The following is a 15,205-nucleotide window of genomic DNA, read 5'->3' as shown; positions in this document are numbered from 1 at the left end:
AAGTCAGAGGGGGGAAGTGATGGAGGAACAGCACCGGAATCGTTTAAGGTGGAATTGGAGGAGAAAGTCTGTGCGAAGAGATCTGCTTTATCAGTAGAAGAAATAGCTACAGAACCATCAGAGTAGAAAAGAGGAGGGAAGGATGATGAGGTAAAGTTGTTAGAAAGATTTTTGGCAAGGTGCCAGAAGGAGCGGGAAGAATTCGAGTTGGAGAGTTGAGAGCATTTAGTATGGATGAAATTATTTTTAGTAGAGCGAAGAACAGACTTAGCACGATTCCGGGCAGAAACGTAAAGATTATGTGATTCAGGGGTGGGTTGGCTCCGGTACCTTTTGTAGGCCTTCTCCTTGTTGCGGACAGCATTAGAACAAGCGTGATTAAACCAAGGCTTTCTTGCGTTAGTCAAAGGATATGAGAAAGGAATGTATGCTTCCATGCCTGAGAGAATAACCTCCGTAATGCGCAAGGCACACTCAGATGGCTCACGGCCATGGAAGCAATAATCATTCCAGGGAAAATCAAAGAAGTACTGTCTGAGGGCCTCCCAGTCCGCAGCTCCAAAATGCCAGAGACGACGTTTCCCTGGAGGGTCCGCAGGCCGTACTGGAGCGATAGGACAGGTTAAGGTAATAAGGTTGTGATCGGAGGAGCCCAACGGAGAGAAAAGATTAACAGAGTAAGCAGAAGGATTAGTTGTGAGGAAGAGGTCAAGTATGTTGGAGCTCTCTCCAAGGCGGTCAGGGATACGGGTAGGGTGCTGTACAAGCTGCTCTAGGTCATTAAGGATAGAAAAGATGTAGGCTTGTTCACCAGGTGGATCCGTGAAAGGAGAGGAGAGGCTGGTATCGCAGACTCTTTACCATCTTTTATTGTGGCCTTTTTTTTTTTTAACCTAATAAATACCAAGAATAGCACTTGCACTACCATGGCGGGGCGGCCCATATATCAGCCTTACTCCTTGGTACCGATTGAGGAAGTGTTTTAAATTCTATTAGGAGGGGAGGGGCGGTCGAATGGAGCGAAGCGAGTGGAGTCCGTCACAATAATCTATAAGTCCATGGGGGCTGGGGTTGGGGAAATGGAAGCACGTAAAAATTCGCTATATGGGATGTTCAAAATTGTGTGTTCACAGTGACATATAAACAGTGGCTTTTAGGCGTTTTCACTAAATATTCTGTAAAATAGTTCCTATGGGTATTTCTTCCTAAATTAATAGTAAATTGCTAAAAACTAACTCGGTTAATGATAAGTGATTTGTTGCTGCATAACAAGCACAGTAAATTAAATTCACGATGACTTTACTGTATATCGTTTTAAAATCAGACATCTGAAAATTCCCGCCTACCTTCGCCACGCTTGATCTTCTAACTGATTTACTGAATTCTGACGCGACAAAATTCTTGGTGATGGCAAATGATGCAATATATTTGGAAACTTTATTTTTATCTGATTAATTATTTGCTGAATATTTCTAGCTCGCTCAGGCTCCCAAGTTCCGACCTTTAAGGTGGATGACAACACCGCATATACGTACGGTCCCCGGACGATATTATAATGCTTAGAAGAGCATGGGCTAGATCCATTCTCCATTAACGCCAATACTTCGAGAAGTCTTTCCTACGGCAAATAAAACGGTCTGGCCATAACAAGAATTTAACAAATTGGTCCGACCGTGAATGTAAATTACAGCGCTGAAATTATAATATACATAATGCATCTGAAACAGAACTCTGTATTAAAATTTCAGACATAAGTCAGACTTATTTTCGTCCATTCCAGCAATACGCACAAATGTTTTTACAATCAAGGTAGGCATATTATGACAAATGTGACATTTAGGCTATAAGCAGTAATACAAAAACATATACAGTAATCCTCACTGTAAAAAAAAATCCATCCATCCATCATCCAATTCTACGTTGCCTCATGAGAAGCGTAGAAGCCCGGGGCTAGGGAATTTGGTCCTGACATTTAAGATGAGAGTGACCAGCCTCACTCATCCCTGAGTGGCATTACATGAGCAATAACCCCAACCACCCCTTGGTTATAAACCTCCACCGGCTCAATCTGATTGGAGTGCTGTAGTTACCCATTAAACCAACAGGTGCCATAATTAGGTTATATGGTTATCACCCAGCGTAGTAAATGGTATCCTGGTGTACAGGAAACCATTAGGCTTGTCACTCAGTGTAGAGTCACCCATAGGCAGAAGGAAGAGGAAAGAATGAAAGAAAGAAAGAAAGAAAGAAAGACAAAAGAGGGAGTGTAAAGTCACCCGTAGGCAGAAGGACGAGGAAAGAATGAAGTAAAGAAAGACAGAAGAGGAAGGAAGGAATCGAGAGAGGAGAGGAATAGGCAGACACCCAAGAGCAGCACTACATCGAGTGAGTGGATGATGAGCGCCCCCACCTACCACAAAAAGAAAAAAAAGAAAGAAAAAGGAGTAAAATAAACTAAAAAATAAGTTACCAACCTTAATGATGCCTCCAGAGGATGGGGCAGATGGTGACCTGGTGCTGTCCGGTGATCTGTGCTGCTGCTGCTATGGTGTGAGTTGAGAGGAAAAGTGTGGGGGACCTAAGGTGCTACAGTGACGGGTGAAGCAGTGAAAGGGGTGAGACAGTGAAAGCGAGACAGTGACAATTATGATGCACTGTCAAGGTGGTGGAAGTTGGTAAGACAAATGTGGGGCAACGGCAGGAAAGGAAATAGAAGAGTTTTTATGTAAAGTGCACAATTAGGAAAGAGTTGATTATGGGCCAGCGGCGTCTGCTGTTCTTCTTTGGTACTGGTTATGTAGTAGGAATGAACAGGACAAACGTCGGGGAGTGGGAGCGATGAGGAGGTGACAGGTACCGTGTAGTGACAGGAGAAAAGGCAAATGATGGGCTAGTGGTGCCCGGTCTTCTCTCGTGGTGCTGTCGGGGTGGCAGGAGTTGACAGGACAAGTGTAGTGTAAGACGAAAGGACAAATGTAGGGAAGCAGAGGTGACAAGGCAGTGACAGATGAGACAGGTGAGTCAGCGGAAGTGATAAGAAGGCGACAGGTGAGAGATGTGTGGTAGAAGAGGTGACAAGGCAGTGACAGGCGACAGGTGAAGCAGTGGAGGTAATGTGGCCGTGACAGGTAAGGTGCACGACCCTCTCCCATCAGAACCAGAAGAGAACTGTCAAGCCTTCCGCGAGGCCATGCACACATGGCAAATAACACCACACGCCTCGGCAAAAATCAATTATTAACCCTCAGTCCTATGACGCATTATTCCTTATATTCTTACCATCTCAATACTGTTTTATTAAACTTTATAGAGACTTCAAACTGAGGAGGTTAGATACAGCCTTCATTCACCTCTTTGCCAGAAGAGGCCTCCCACAAACTGAAGTGGGGTAGAGGTAAATCGATACAACAGGCTACCGGATTGTGGGGTACGTTCGACGGCTAAACCCCGCCCTCATACCATTCGAGCCAGGGTCCTTAATTTCTTCAGTTCCGTGACGTGCATTAAATTTGATTCAGCCCACCACCAGACGATTTTATCCAGCTTTGCGGAGATCTCTTGCGATGAAGGAGTTAAATGAAAGCTAAATACAACCCCTGTAGCTTGAAAAGGTCTCCAGATCTGAATACAACCGTCTGGGAGTAGAATGAACAAAACAGAAAATACGTCATCGGCCTGAAAGGGTTAATCATTTTCAAATTATATCTCCCACTCTATCTCCCGCTTAAAGACATTTCCTCAACGAATACGAATACCACAAACACAGAAAATTATTAGCTTTAACTGATGAATAGGCTTACACGATGCGACCGAGGACAGTCAAGGAGGGATTTACTCTAACCTAATAAAGATTCTAACCCCTTCAGCTCGGTTGATGGCCAGGTGTAATCAGACTGAAAGGTTGATATGACTAGTAACGAAGAACATTCGTTTTCCTACCTCTTTACTATGGTTCATCGAATTTCATGAAATTACGACTAGTATTCAAGTTGGGGGAGTGGCCCAGTTCCTTCAGCTGAAAAAAAAAAAAAAAAAACTCAATACCATGCCCAGTAGAGTAGCCAGGTCTCGACAGATGGAGGGAGGGCAGAGGCAAACCCTACTCTGTGGGAAGAAGGGGTGACCACTGCTACATGTTGTACGCATATTAAATAGTCCGAAATTTCAACTAGGGGTCCAGTGGGGGACGGGGAGAAAGGTCTGACTGGAAGAGTGGGTGGCCGGATCCCCCCAGGCCCCTCTGTACCTACGCTACAGACCATACCTCACAGCCTAAAGCAGCGTTACAAACTCCTTGTAAGAGCTGGGCTAGATGGAATCATCGGATATTTTGCAACTGTCATCGACTGTGGTGCCTGTTTCGCGCGAAGTGTTCACCGATTACTTGACTGATTGACTGACCGATTTTGCAAGAGTATTATATCACGATCTGGAGTTCGCACAAACTTCCCTGTCGATTATGGCGATGGAGTGTGTTTCAAGAGGCGTTTATCTGTGAGGAGAATGTAAAGCACACAGTAATATGATCATTATGTATACTCTCCAGCAGTGAGGAGGTAGTGAGAAATATGTAAGGCAGGACACAGTCTCAGCAGGGGGAGAGTTGCCAAACTTTTCCTCCTGGTCGTACATCCGGCGTCATAAGTTCTGTCACCTCACCTGTCTTTCTCTCCACGGACTCTGAAAATTGATGAATCTGCAGGAACCGAAACAGAAGACACTGAACTAAAGATAAATATAGAAGGCTATGTCAGTTCCAGCGGATTCACCACACTCATTTTCGAGTTCTTGGATGGTAAAATGCAGGAGAGGCGACAGGTCTTTTGATGGCGACTGTACGTACATCTGAGCGAAGAATGGTTCTAAAAGTGAAACAGTAGCGTGATGACAGGTAAGCAGGAACACTGATTTTATACACTTGCGATAACGACTTATACTGCATGTATAGTATGTGTGCGTGTATGTATGTATGTTTGTATGTAGGTATGTATGTATAACACTGTTAAACCCAATCATCAACACATCCGTCGTGCTCAATTTCGTGCCCTACCCAGGCAAAACATAAGCACGTTTCTTTAAATGGCCCCACTTTACTGTAACTCCTTACTTTTCTCACTCACATCGTACAAACAGTCTTGCACGCTGACGTTAATGTAGGCACAAGATTATTATGACATTATAAAGTACAAAAATCATTCAGGGCTCCATATTTGCAGTCATAAAGCGATCCAGTAAGTTGCAAATGGACCTCTACCCGACAGGATTTGGCACAGACGCTGATTTTCGTTCTGTGAATATATATATATATATATATATATATATATATATATATATATATATATATATATATATATATATATATATTATATATATATATATATATATATATATATATATATATATATATATATATATATATATATATATATATTTCTTCGCCTTTTCGTTGGTTAGGTCTGCTTTGTTTGTATTAGGTTAGATTCGTTTGTTTGTCTGTTAGGCTAGGTTAGGTTAGGACAGGTTAGATTAGGATAGCATGGGACAGGACAGGATAGGTTAGGACAGAACAGGATAGGATAGGATTGCATAGGATAGGATAGGATAGGACAGGACAGGTTAGGTTAAGATATGGTAGGTTAGGTTAGGTTAGGTTAGGTTAGGGTAGGGTAGGAGAGGTTAAGACAGATTAAGCTGGGTAAGGTATGGACAGTTCAATTTAGGTTAGGATATATTAGGTTAGAATAAAATAATAAAATAAGTTTGGAAGAATGATCACCGTGGGAAAATCAAGCTTAGCGTGTAGTGCGGAAATGGTATATTGAACGACAATACAGGATCAGGTCCACGAGGCATGACGACTGAAGTGCCAATACAGTAGCAGGTAATTCAGTCTATACTCCTTTCACAGTATTTTGGCCTCGATTTTCATCTTTTTTTATCTTCTTTCACGTTGCTTAATGGCAGGATGAGACATTACTACGACTCAACATCCTTCCCACTGAACTTCTTCATGACAAGCGCCTTATTCTAGTAGTAATCTCTTGTTACAGCTCAATATTCATGTAGGGCAGACGGCAATTTTACGCCCTATTAAACTGAACAGAGTATAATGTACTTAGCATTAAATCTGTCACGCCAGTTTCACATGGCCACTAAACTTGCCCATAAAATAAGGAAGAAAGCTGCAAAACACAATTAATCACCAAAAAATAAATGAATAAATGACACATAAATATAAAATAAATGTAAAAAATGAACTGAAACTCTTGGACTACTGCTAGAATATAACGTTCCCTTAAAAAAAAAAAAAAAAAAAAAAAAAAAAAAAAAAGTTGCTTAATGGAAGTACCGTACATATCACACACATGGCTACAAGAGAAACGAAAAAGAAGACGGTAATTCAGCTTACCATAGTAGTCCCTTTCAACACAGGAAATGGCCAACACGTGCCCTGTATACTATAGTAGATATAAAGTGGTAGGGGAGGTGGCTTTTTTTTTTTTTTTTAGTTGAGAAATATGGATACACTGATTACAGGACAAGAGCTGGGGTCGACGGAAAGGTACTCGAATCGAGAGAACTATGAACTTTGTACTTTTGTTTGTTTCTTTTCTTTTTTCTTTTTCTTGTTAGGTTGGCTTGGGCTAGTCTGGATTGAGTGGTGATGGTGGTGGTATCGAAGGTCAATGTGTGTGTGTGTGTGTGTGTGTGTGTGTGTGTGTGTGTGTGTGTGTGTGTGTAATTCACCGGGTCGGTCAGGATCACTTGATGGTCGTGATTGTCAGCTTTTTACCCTCCTGGAAGGGAGCTGAGAGCTCATATAGTCCGATCTAAGGGCAAGGCTGTGACCTTCACACACACACACACACACACACACACACACACACACACACACACCCGTCCCCTTGCTCAAGGGGGACAGTAACCACCCACTTCATCAGTGAAACTTTTCGCAACCTGAGCGAGGCGCGAACTCCCGTCCACCACTGCACCAGCGAGCGGTGTGTGTGTGTGTGTGTGTGTGTGTGTGTGTGTGTGTGTGTGTGTGTGTGTGTGTGTGTGTGTGTGTGTGTGTGTGTGTGTGTGTGTGTGTGTGTGTGTGTGTGTGTGTGTACGCATATAAAATGCATGCGACTAGGGGCATTAAACTGATCATTCTATTACCTGTGGACAGGATATGCAATGGATACACTTAATCCCCTGGATCTGGTGGTTTATTTCTGTTACCTCCTGACAATTTCATTCACCTCGAGAAATCTGTTTCAAAAGGAGGAGTCAGATGGTGCCAGCATTAAAATTTCAACCGTAGTGGTGTTTCCCAAGCTGGATATAATTGCCTGGTAACATCAAGAATGAAAAATAAATTACAACCTCTAACAAAAGCGCGAAATCAATGAACAACTTAACCACAGACTTGCACAAAGGATTCAAAGCACAGGTGATCAGCTGCTCTTGGACGGTATGACCCTCCTGAAGGTGAGGTTGACACGGACCCCCCCGGCGGAGGAGCGGGGCGGGAGGGCATGGTACCAGAATCGATTGGTGGGTGGGTTCATCAGTAGTAAACTTCCGTGCTGAAGCTGGAGCTGAACTGTGAGGACGAAACAATAATAATGATCAGGTATATAATCCGTTCCCTTTAACCTGACCTAAAGCCGTCATCCCTCCATCTTGAATGCTGGGCTGTAGCTAGAGATTAACACTGGACCATGGTGATACTACATTCACGTTGCCTAAAACTGACATCTCTCATCTTGAATACTGAGCTGTACAATGGAACAACATGGTGACCAGGTATACAGGCCTATTTTGTCCATTTTACTTGACCAAAAATTGGTCTCTCTCCAAACCGAAAGCTGAACTGTGAAGTGGAACAATGACTGTGATCAATAATATATTGTATGCTACTGGCATTAACTTGGCTAAAAATTGTTCTGTCTCTAAACTGAAAGCTGAACAGTACAAGTGGAACAATATGGTGGTCTGGTATTATATTCTGTTCACTTTAATTTGGCCTAAAATTGTCACCACTCCATTTTCAGAGTTAAGCGGTAGGGATGGGATATGATGATCTGGTGTTATGCCCTGCCTACTTTAAGCTGTGATTAATATTCTCATCGACTGAAGGTTGGTGTGTTTCTTTGCCCACAGATAATTCCCTCTGATATGATGCATTAAAGACAGTGGCGGGCATGCCATATGAGTAAAACAGACGCAGTGGAATAGTGGGCTAACTCCTGTCCCCGAGTGTAAATATACTGTGTAACTGTTTCTGCAGGAGGAACAAGGACAGGGAAGGGCCAAGTCTTCCCATGTCTCCTGTTCATCCTACACAAGCAAATTTCAACTACGATGGCCTAGATGCATAATGAATACAATCTCGCTCTGGAAAACTGCAGTATTTTCCCTCTAGCTTTAGATATATTTAAGTGTAATAAATTTCTAACGCAACTATAATAAAGCCTGATATAACATAGCGACATTTCATCCAATGTGCATAGGGGTTACATTCTCAGGCCCGTAGCCGGGGGGGAGTACGATCCCCCCACCTGCCTAAAAGTTCACTTTCTCACGGACTTTTTTTTTTTTTTTTATAATATCAGTGCAAAAAACCACTCTCCGTTGGTCTGAAGTTTCGTGCTGCTTCTCTACGTCGCTTATGAATACACCCAGACCTCCACAGCAAGCATGCAGCAGACCTTCCGCCAGCCGGCTGCTATGAAAGTCCACATTCACCAGAAAAGATCTCACCCCTTTGAAAAGTCTGGTTACGGGCCTGATTTCTCGCCAGCATTGAATGCTTTATAACACTTTTTGTCTGCAGATTTATCGTGCATATTACAAAGTGATGTTCTATTTTATACTGTATGTACATATTTGGTAATGACTCAGCTTAAACTTGGGCTGGGTGGAATCACACACGACACGTGCCCCGCCTGTTGAATGGGCCCACACAACGTAACACAATGGAGCACTGCATACACAACATTATCAGCGTAAAGAACCTATGTGACAGAGAGGGTTACTAATCTGCGTTGACGGGCTGCTTGGTCAGGCGGAAAGAGATAGCAACTCAGCAGCAACAACAGCTTGCCTCAGCAAGTTAATGCACAGAAGAATTAAAAGGCGAAATAAGCAAAATGAATCACTGAGAATGAGGGCATAAGACGTCTCCCATGCCACCTAAAATATGGGTGTACGTTACGTGCGCTATATCGTGTAATTTATTTGTGTGGTGTGTGTATGCCAGTAATCACCTGACCACACCATTCGGGCATAAAAATCCATTTGCTTCTGATAATTTGTTTCTTACGTGCGCTATTTCGTGTAACTCATTCGTGTGTAGTGTGTATTTGCTAGTAATCACCTGATCACACCATTTGAGCATAAAAATCCATTTGCTTCTGATAACTATTCTTAAATACTTCGCTTTCTGTAATAATGGATCACAGAGCACTTGGTTAAAAGCAGCGGGAACTAGTGTAGACTGCTGCGCCTTGAGGGAACACTACCCATATCCTCATCCATGTGTACCTAACCTGAACATGCAGTATGTCTACGGGTACATGTGCATGAATATATACTTATATGTAGAGACATATACGTATGTATGTGCATATGTGCCTCTCTCTGCATACGTATGTACACACGTGTGTATCTATGTGCCACTTCACTCATCTCAAAACATGTAATGATAATTACTTTAACAACTTTGTACCATGTATGTATCATTGCAAGTTTTTGTTCACTACTGTGCTTGTAATGATAATTACTTCTATACCTTCTATGCCATAAGATACCGATTCTGTTTTCCTCATGCATCACTCCCTGCTTGGCCTTCAGGGACAGTGTTCCCCAGAGTGTTGGGCTTGTACTGAATGATAACGTATTTAAAAAAAAAAAAAAAAAAAAAAAACGAGAGTGCTGGTCAATGTTTTCAACTATGGAGTGCAATTTTCAGGTAGTTTCTGTATTTTATGAGCAAGTAAGCACGCAAGTATACACACACAAAAGTACTACTTTTGTTCTGTTCTAAAACCTAACTCGACTCAATAACACCGAGTGATTTCGGTCATTTCTCGTGTTTATAGTCACCACTGAAACTCAAGCACTTTGAAAACACCTGCTGGCCCTCTACCCTCCCTTTCTCACCTTTCAGCCTTCTTCCTGCCTTGTCCTCTTCTTTCCCTCATCATCCATCCTTCTCCACTTTCCTTTCTTCACATCTCTCCCCACTCTTCCCACCTTACTATTTCTCCCTCACTCACTCCACTCTGTCTTGCTCTCCCTTACTTTTCTCAGGATCTTTCCTCACTCCATCACTTCTCCCTTCTTCTCCCTCAACTTTCTCAATATCACTCTTTCATTTCATCCTTCACTCCCTCAACTTTCTCAGTATCTCTTCTTCTTTCCGTCCTTCTCTCCCTCACCTTTCTTAATATATTTCCTTCATTCAGTCTTTCTCTGCCGTACCTATATCAATATCTTTCGTTAATTTCGTCTTCCTCTCCCTCACATTTCTTTTATAGCTCTCTTTCATTCCGTCCTTCTCTCCCTCATCTTTCTCAACCACTCCTTAATTCCGTCTTCCTCTGACCTCCTTCACTCCTTACCCCACAATCCCCTCACCTTTCTCAATATCTCTCCTTCACTCCGTCTTTCTCCCCCTCACTCCCTACCCCCACACTGCCCCTCCCTCACCTTTCTCAATATTCAGCTTTCTCGGGGGTCGAGTGTCCTGGTGCCTGAAGTAGAAGTCCCTGGCCTGACCAAGACTAAGCGAGGCGATGGGAGTGCCTGGGTGCAGCTCCCTCTCGTCATCCTTGTGCTCGCCTATCTTGTCGCGCCCGTCCTGGTATCTGTGGAAGGTAGCCCTATGAGGCTGCTTGTAATAAGGTTTACATGCATTTGACTATCATTTTGTATCTTGGTCTCATTCTGTTCTTTTGTATCTGTAACTACTTTGGCTGTCTGCGCTTGTGTTTAGCTCTCTCTTGTCATCCCTGTGCTCAATCATCTTGTCAGGTCTGCCAAAGGAGTTGGGAGGCTGGCTGTAATCTGATCTATGCGTCTGGTTGTATCCCTTTATATCTATAAGTCTATCTTCATCTATGTATGTGTCTATGCAGTTGTATACATCTGCAAATGTTGGGAAGCTGTTTGTTGTTAGATTTATATAAGTCCGTATGTACTCTGCTGGATCTGTTAATCAATCAATCAATCATTTCCTGTGGCACCCTCGGGGATGCATAGGGCCTCGATGAACTCACACCACCACATCCTATCCTGTGCTAACTCCTCAAGATCTCCCCAACAGCGTTATATAAAACACTGATTCTATTTACCTGTTGACTACTACTACTATTACAACAACAACAACAACTACTACTACTACTATTACTACTACTTACCTGTTAATGAGGACGAAGTTGAAGGCGAATCCCGTGACACTACACACAAGGTCCCTAACGGCGGCCAGGGTGGGGGGCCAGGGTCGAGCCGGGGTCACCTTGCCACTGTACTTGTAGCTCAGTCCGGGGTCACCGTAGGTCGCCTGAAACAATTATATATATATTTTTGCTTTTAGGTCACAAATTATACACCTTTTATGCTTCGAATTACTTTTAACTTCACAGGCAAATTTAGTTATGACAGGAAATCGAACGTAAGGTTGTCCCTGAATGCTCACCTGTTTCCTGGCTGTGTTGTAACACTTACCAGAAAGGCTAAGACTTGTATTCTCGTCGGTTAAGAATCCCTAGCATCTTTCTCTAAGCGATTTATATACCGTATTACAACTCGTCGTCCTCTGATGTTACTTAAATGATTCTATCACCATACTCTGCACAAATAACCTACAAAAGGATACTAATCAGCCGGATCCAAAAATAAATCGGTAAGGAAGAGGTGTTGAGTCTCCTTACCTGAGGAGAATACGGGCCTAAGTGTTGTGTTTACAGGAAGAACGAATGACAAAAGACACTCATTCTTCTGTCCTCCTTGCAAAAACAAACCTTTGCTACGACTTGATATTGATCTTAAGTCGTCTCACCTGTTTCTTATGCTGTGCCACTTATTAAAAAAAGACCTAAATTTTTAACAGGAAGAATACGAGAAAATGGAAGAAACTGCAGCCAATTTCCTGTCCTCCTCCTCCTCCTCAATTAAAAAAAAAAAAAAAATAAAAAAAAAAAATAAAAAAATCTTAAACGAACTTGCCTGTTTTCTGGGTATGTTGTGCCACTTGCCAAACACCTTGACCTGCGCCATATCCCCTGTGAAGTAGTCTACCTCCTCCTCCAGCGCCGCCAGCACGTCGTCAGCAACGCCCTTTGGTAACAGGAGGGTGTAGTCCAGGTCCAGGTTCTCTCTCTTGATCTTTCTCCACTCTAGATCGTCTGCCACCACCTTGGAGAAGCTCAAGTCGAGGGTCTGGGGAAGTGTTAATGAAGATCTTAACTAATTTTTACCAGAGAGATTAAGGAAGGAAGGAAGGAAGGAAGAAGGGAAGGAATGATAAATGGATATATAAATACAGTATATACCGGGGAGAGAGAGAGAGAGAGAGAGAGAGAGAGAGAGAGAGAGAGAGAGTGGTGGAAGGAAAGAAAGAAGGAAGGAAGAAAGGTCAGTGCAGTCCTGGTACAAGTTCTCTTTATTGATCTTTCTCCGAGCTTAGTTGTTTTGCACCACCTCAGAGAAGCCCAAGCAGAGGTACGGGGGAAATACAGCGTACCGCATACACAACACTCCGCTTTCACTCTGCTAGACGATTTCTAGTGTGTTGTGAGGACGGCTCAGTTGGTATCGACCCTGCATAATTAATTCACTTCCTACTCTCACCGCCACAACCACTCCCACATTAGCACACTGAGCCGTCCCCGCAGCTCTGAAGATAATGTTACATGAGTTTCTAGTGGAGCGCTATTTACGGGTCACGCTTTATTTATATAAAAAATTTTCACCAGTTTATTAGTCTCTAAACTATTATCAGAGAACAGTTTGTTGGTACATATTTTCTCGGACGTATATTCACTCTGGTTTCTCAATTGTGCTTCTCATTCACTCGGGTTTGCTTCCGTGGCTGGCGGCTGTATAAAAGATGATCAAAATATGATTGATTAATCTTAAACACAACTTCAACTCAAGAAAGTTTGTAAATACCTGGATATCGGTGGTGGCAGTAGTTGCTGTGGAAGTTTCGGTGTTGGAAATGTCGGGGTTGGAAGTTCCTGTGTCTTCTTTGAGATTCTTTGAGGACTTCTTTTTCTTGGGCGTCCGTGTCTCCTCACTTGCCTTTTTCTTCCGCACCACAAAGCGATCCATGGCTACGAGGGATGTTACAGGTTAATCGCCACTCTACACTATGCAAAACTCTATGCTTTGTACTCGTCCTCCATACACTAAACATTGTAGCCTCCATACACTAAACACTGTAACTGCGGCTTTTCTGGGCGTAGATAATATGTCTATTGCTAACTCACCTGATTTTTTTTCAACTAATTCACACGGCCGATATATATAGGCTACCGTCGTTGTCAAACTTTCACTAAAGTGAAGTATAAACTGTGCAGCTTTAAATTAATTACGATCGAGGTAAAGATGGTGAAAAATTACTAATGCTTCCTTAATATGCATACTCTGAAAAGTTCTGAATGCATGACATTTGGGGAGACTGAGACTGTTGGAAGAAGTCAGGCCTTTTCCTTCTCTTCCCCCCTATTCCTATAAAAATAAAATCAGTCATTAAATCGATCAATCAAGCAATCAAGCAATTAACATATGCATATTTATATACTTTCCTTTCTCTCCTTTAAGTATCGGATTGGTTTCACTTCTTCAAAAGGATATAACTGGAGACTTCTAAAACATTTAAGGAATCAGGGTCTGCTAGGATCGACTTCATTATTTTCCCCAGTATGATTGGTCTCTATCAGGGAGTATCTAGTAACTTAATTAGCAGCTAAAATGAAAAAGAACTACAAAATAACAAAACAACAACAGGTAACAAACAACCAGAATAATGATACAAAAACAATGATACAAGAACAGGAATAACACACACACACACACACACACACACACACACACACACACACACACACACAATTACCGGGCGACCATTGACCCCGAGTCTCTCAATAAAGCAATAAAAAGTGAGCCAGGGTGCACATAACATTCAGACACACGCAGCCTTGAAGTTCCTATTGAGGGGCAGGAACTGGCACGCCTGGGTGGAGAGGTAGTATGTGGCCTGTGCGTGTAGGCCCGTGTTCTCGTCAGCTTGAGAGAGTTCCTAACAACCTTTCCTTGGCGATTTATTCTGAGGATATCGTTTAACATCATTTCGTAACAGCTCTTCCTTAACGATTAATTTTGACATATTTTAACATCCTTTCGTAAAAATTCTTCCTTAGCGATTTATTTTGCCGGTTATATCATACCTTATTACAACATTTTCTTATCGATTAATGTTGCCTATCATAACTTTTAATATCCTTTTGTAACAACACCTATCATACCTTTTAATATCCATTCTTATCACCTTGTCTTCAGTGACAGATTTTGTCTATTACAAATTTTGGGAATTATCCATTCCTAACACCTCCTTCTTAATTATTTATCTTGCCTATTTTAACTTCACTTTCGTAACAACTTTTCTGCAGTGGTTTAAAATCTACTATACCTCTTAAAGTATCCTTCTGCATGTGACTGATGCAAACTATGGCGATAATAAACACTCTCAGGCTCCCGCAAATCACTCACCTGAATTAAAAAATCGCCAGGCGTTTGCTGAAATAAAATGCCATAGTTGTGATCCTGAAGGCACTAAGTGACCGCAACAACTCTTCCTCAGCGACTTACTTTGCTATTTACACTTTTTAATGTCCCGTTATAATTATGTTATTAATGCAAACTACGGTATATATATATTATTAATAAATAAATAAGCAAATAAATACACGTATAAATAAATAGGCGAGACAACTGACGAAAATACTGTGTGTGTGTGTGTGTGTGTGTGTGTGTGTGTGTGTGTGTGTGTGTGTGTGTGTGTGTGTGTGTGTAAATTATTGACGTGCGCGTGTATGTGGGGTGTTACTATGTACGTACGAGCTTGTGTGCGAGGTGTATGGTACTAGAAGGTGTGTGTGTGTGTGTGTGTGTGTGTGTGTGTGTGTGTGTGTGTGTGTGTGTGTGTGTG

General features: G+C 42.3%; 1 protein-coding gene across 1 annotated transcript in view; it reads right to left on the bottom strand.

Annotated features, from left to right (window-relative positions):
* Positions 1-7,219: 7,219 nt before the first annotated feature.
* Positions 7,220-15,205, bottom strand: part of LOC145412219 (DNA oxidative demethylase ALKBH2-like) — a 202,809-nt gene continuing 194,823 nt past the window's right edge. Inside the window, exons 5-9 of the mRNA XM_080282149.1 lie at positions 13,165-13,328; positions 12,220-12,432; positions 11,412-11,554; positions 10,702-10,859; positions 7,220-7,591 (exon numbers count right to left, since the gene is read on the bottom strand). Coding sequence (XP_080138275.1) covers positions 7,443-7,591; positions 10,702-10,859; positions 11,412-11,554; positions 12,220-12,432; positions 13,165-13,326 — 825 coding nt within the window. The 5' untranslated portion in view covers positions 13,327-13,328 and the 3' untranslated portion in view covers positions 7,220-7,442. The remainder of the gene's footprint in view (positions 7,592-10,701; positions 10,860-11,411; positions 11,555-12,219; positions 12,433-13,164; positions 13,329-15,205) is intronic.

Source organism: Coenobita brevimanus, chromosome 92 (genome assembly GCF_032717465.1).
Source record: "Coenobita brevimanus isolate Jiangsu-jjx chromosome 92, ASM3271746v2, whole genome shotgun sequence".
In the NCBI taxonomy this organism is placed as follows: domain Eukaryota; kingdom Metazoa; phylum Arthropoda; class Malacostraca; order Decapoda; family Coenobitidae; genus Coenobita; species Coenobita brevimanus.
Note: the sequence above shows the minus strand (reverse complement) of the source record. Positions and strands in the feature narration are given on the sequence as shown.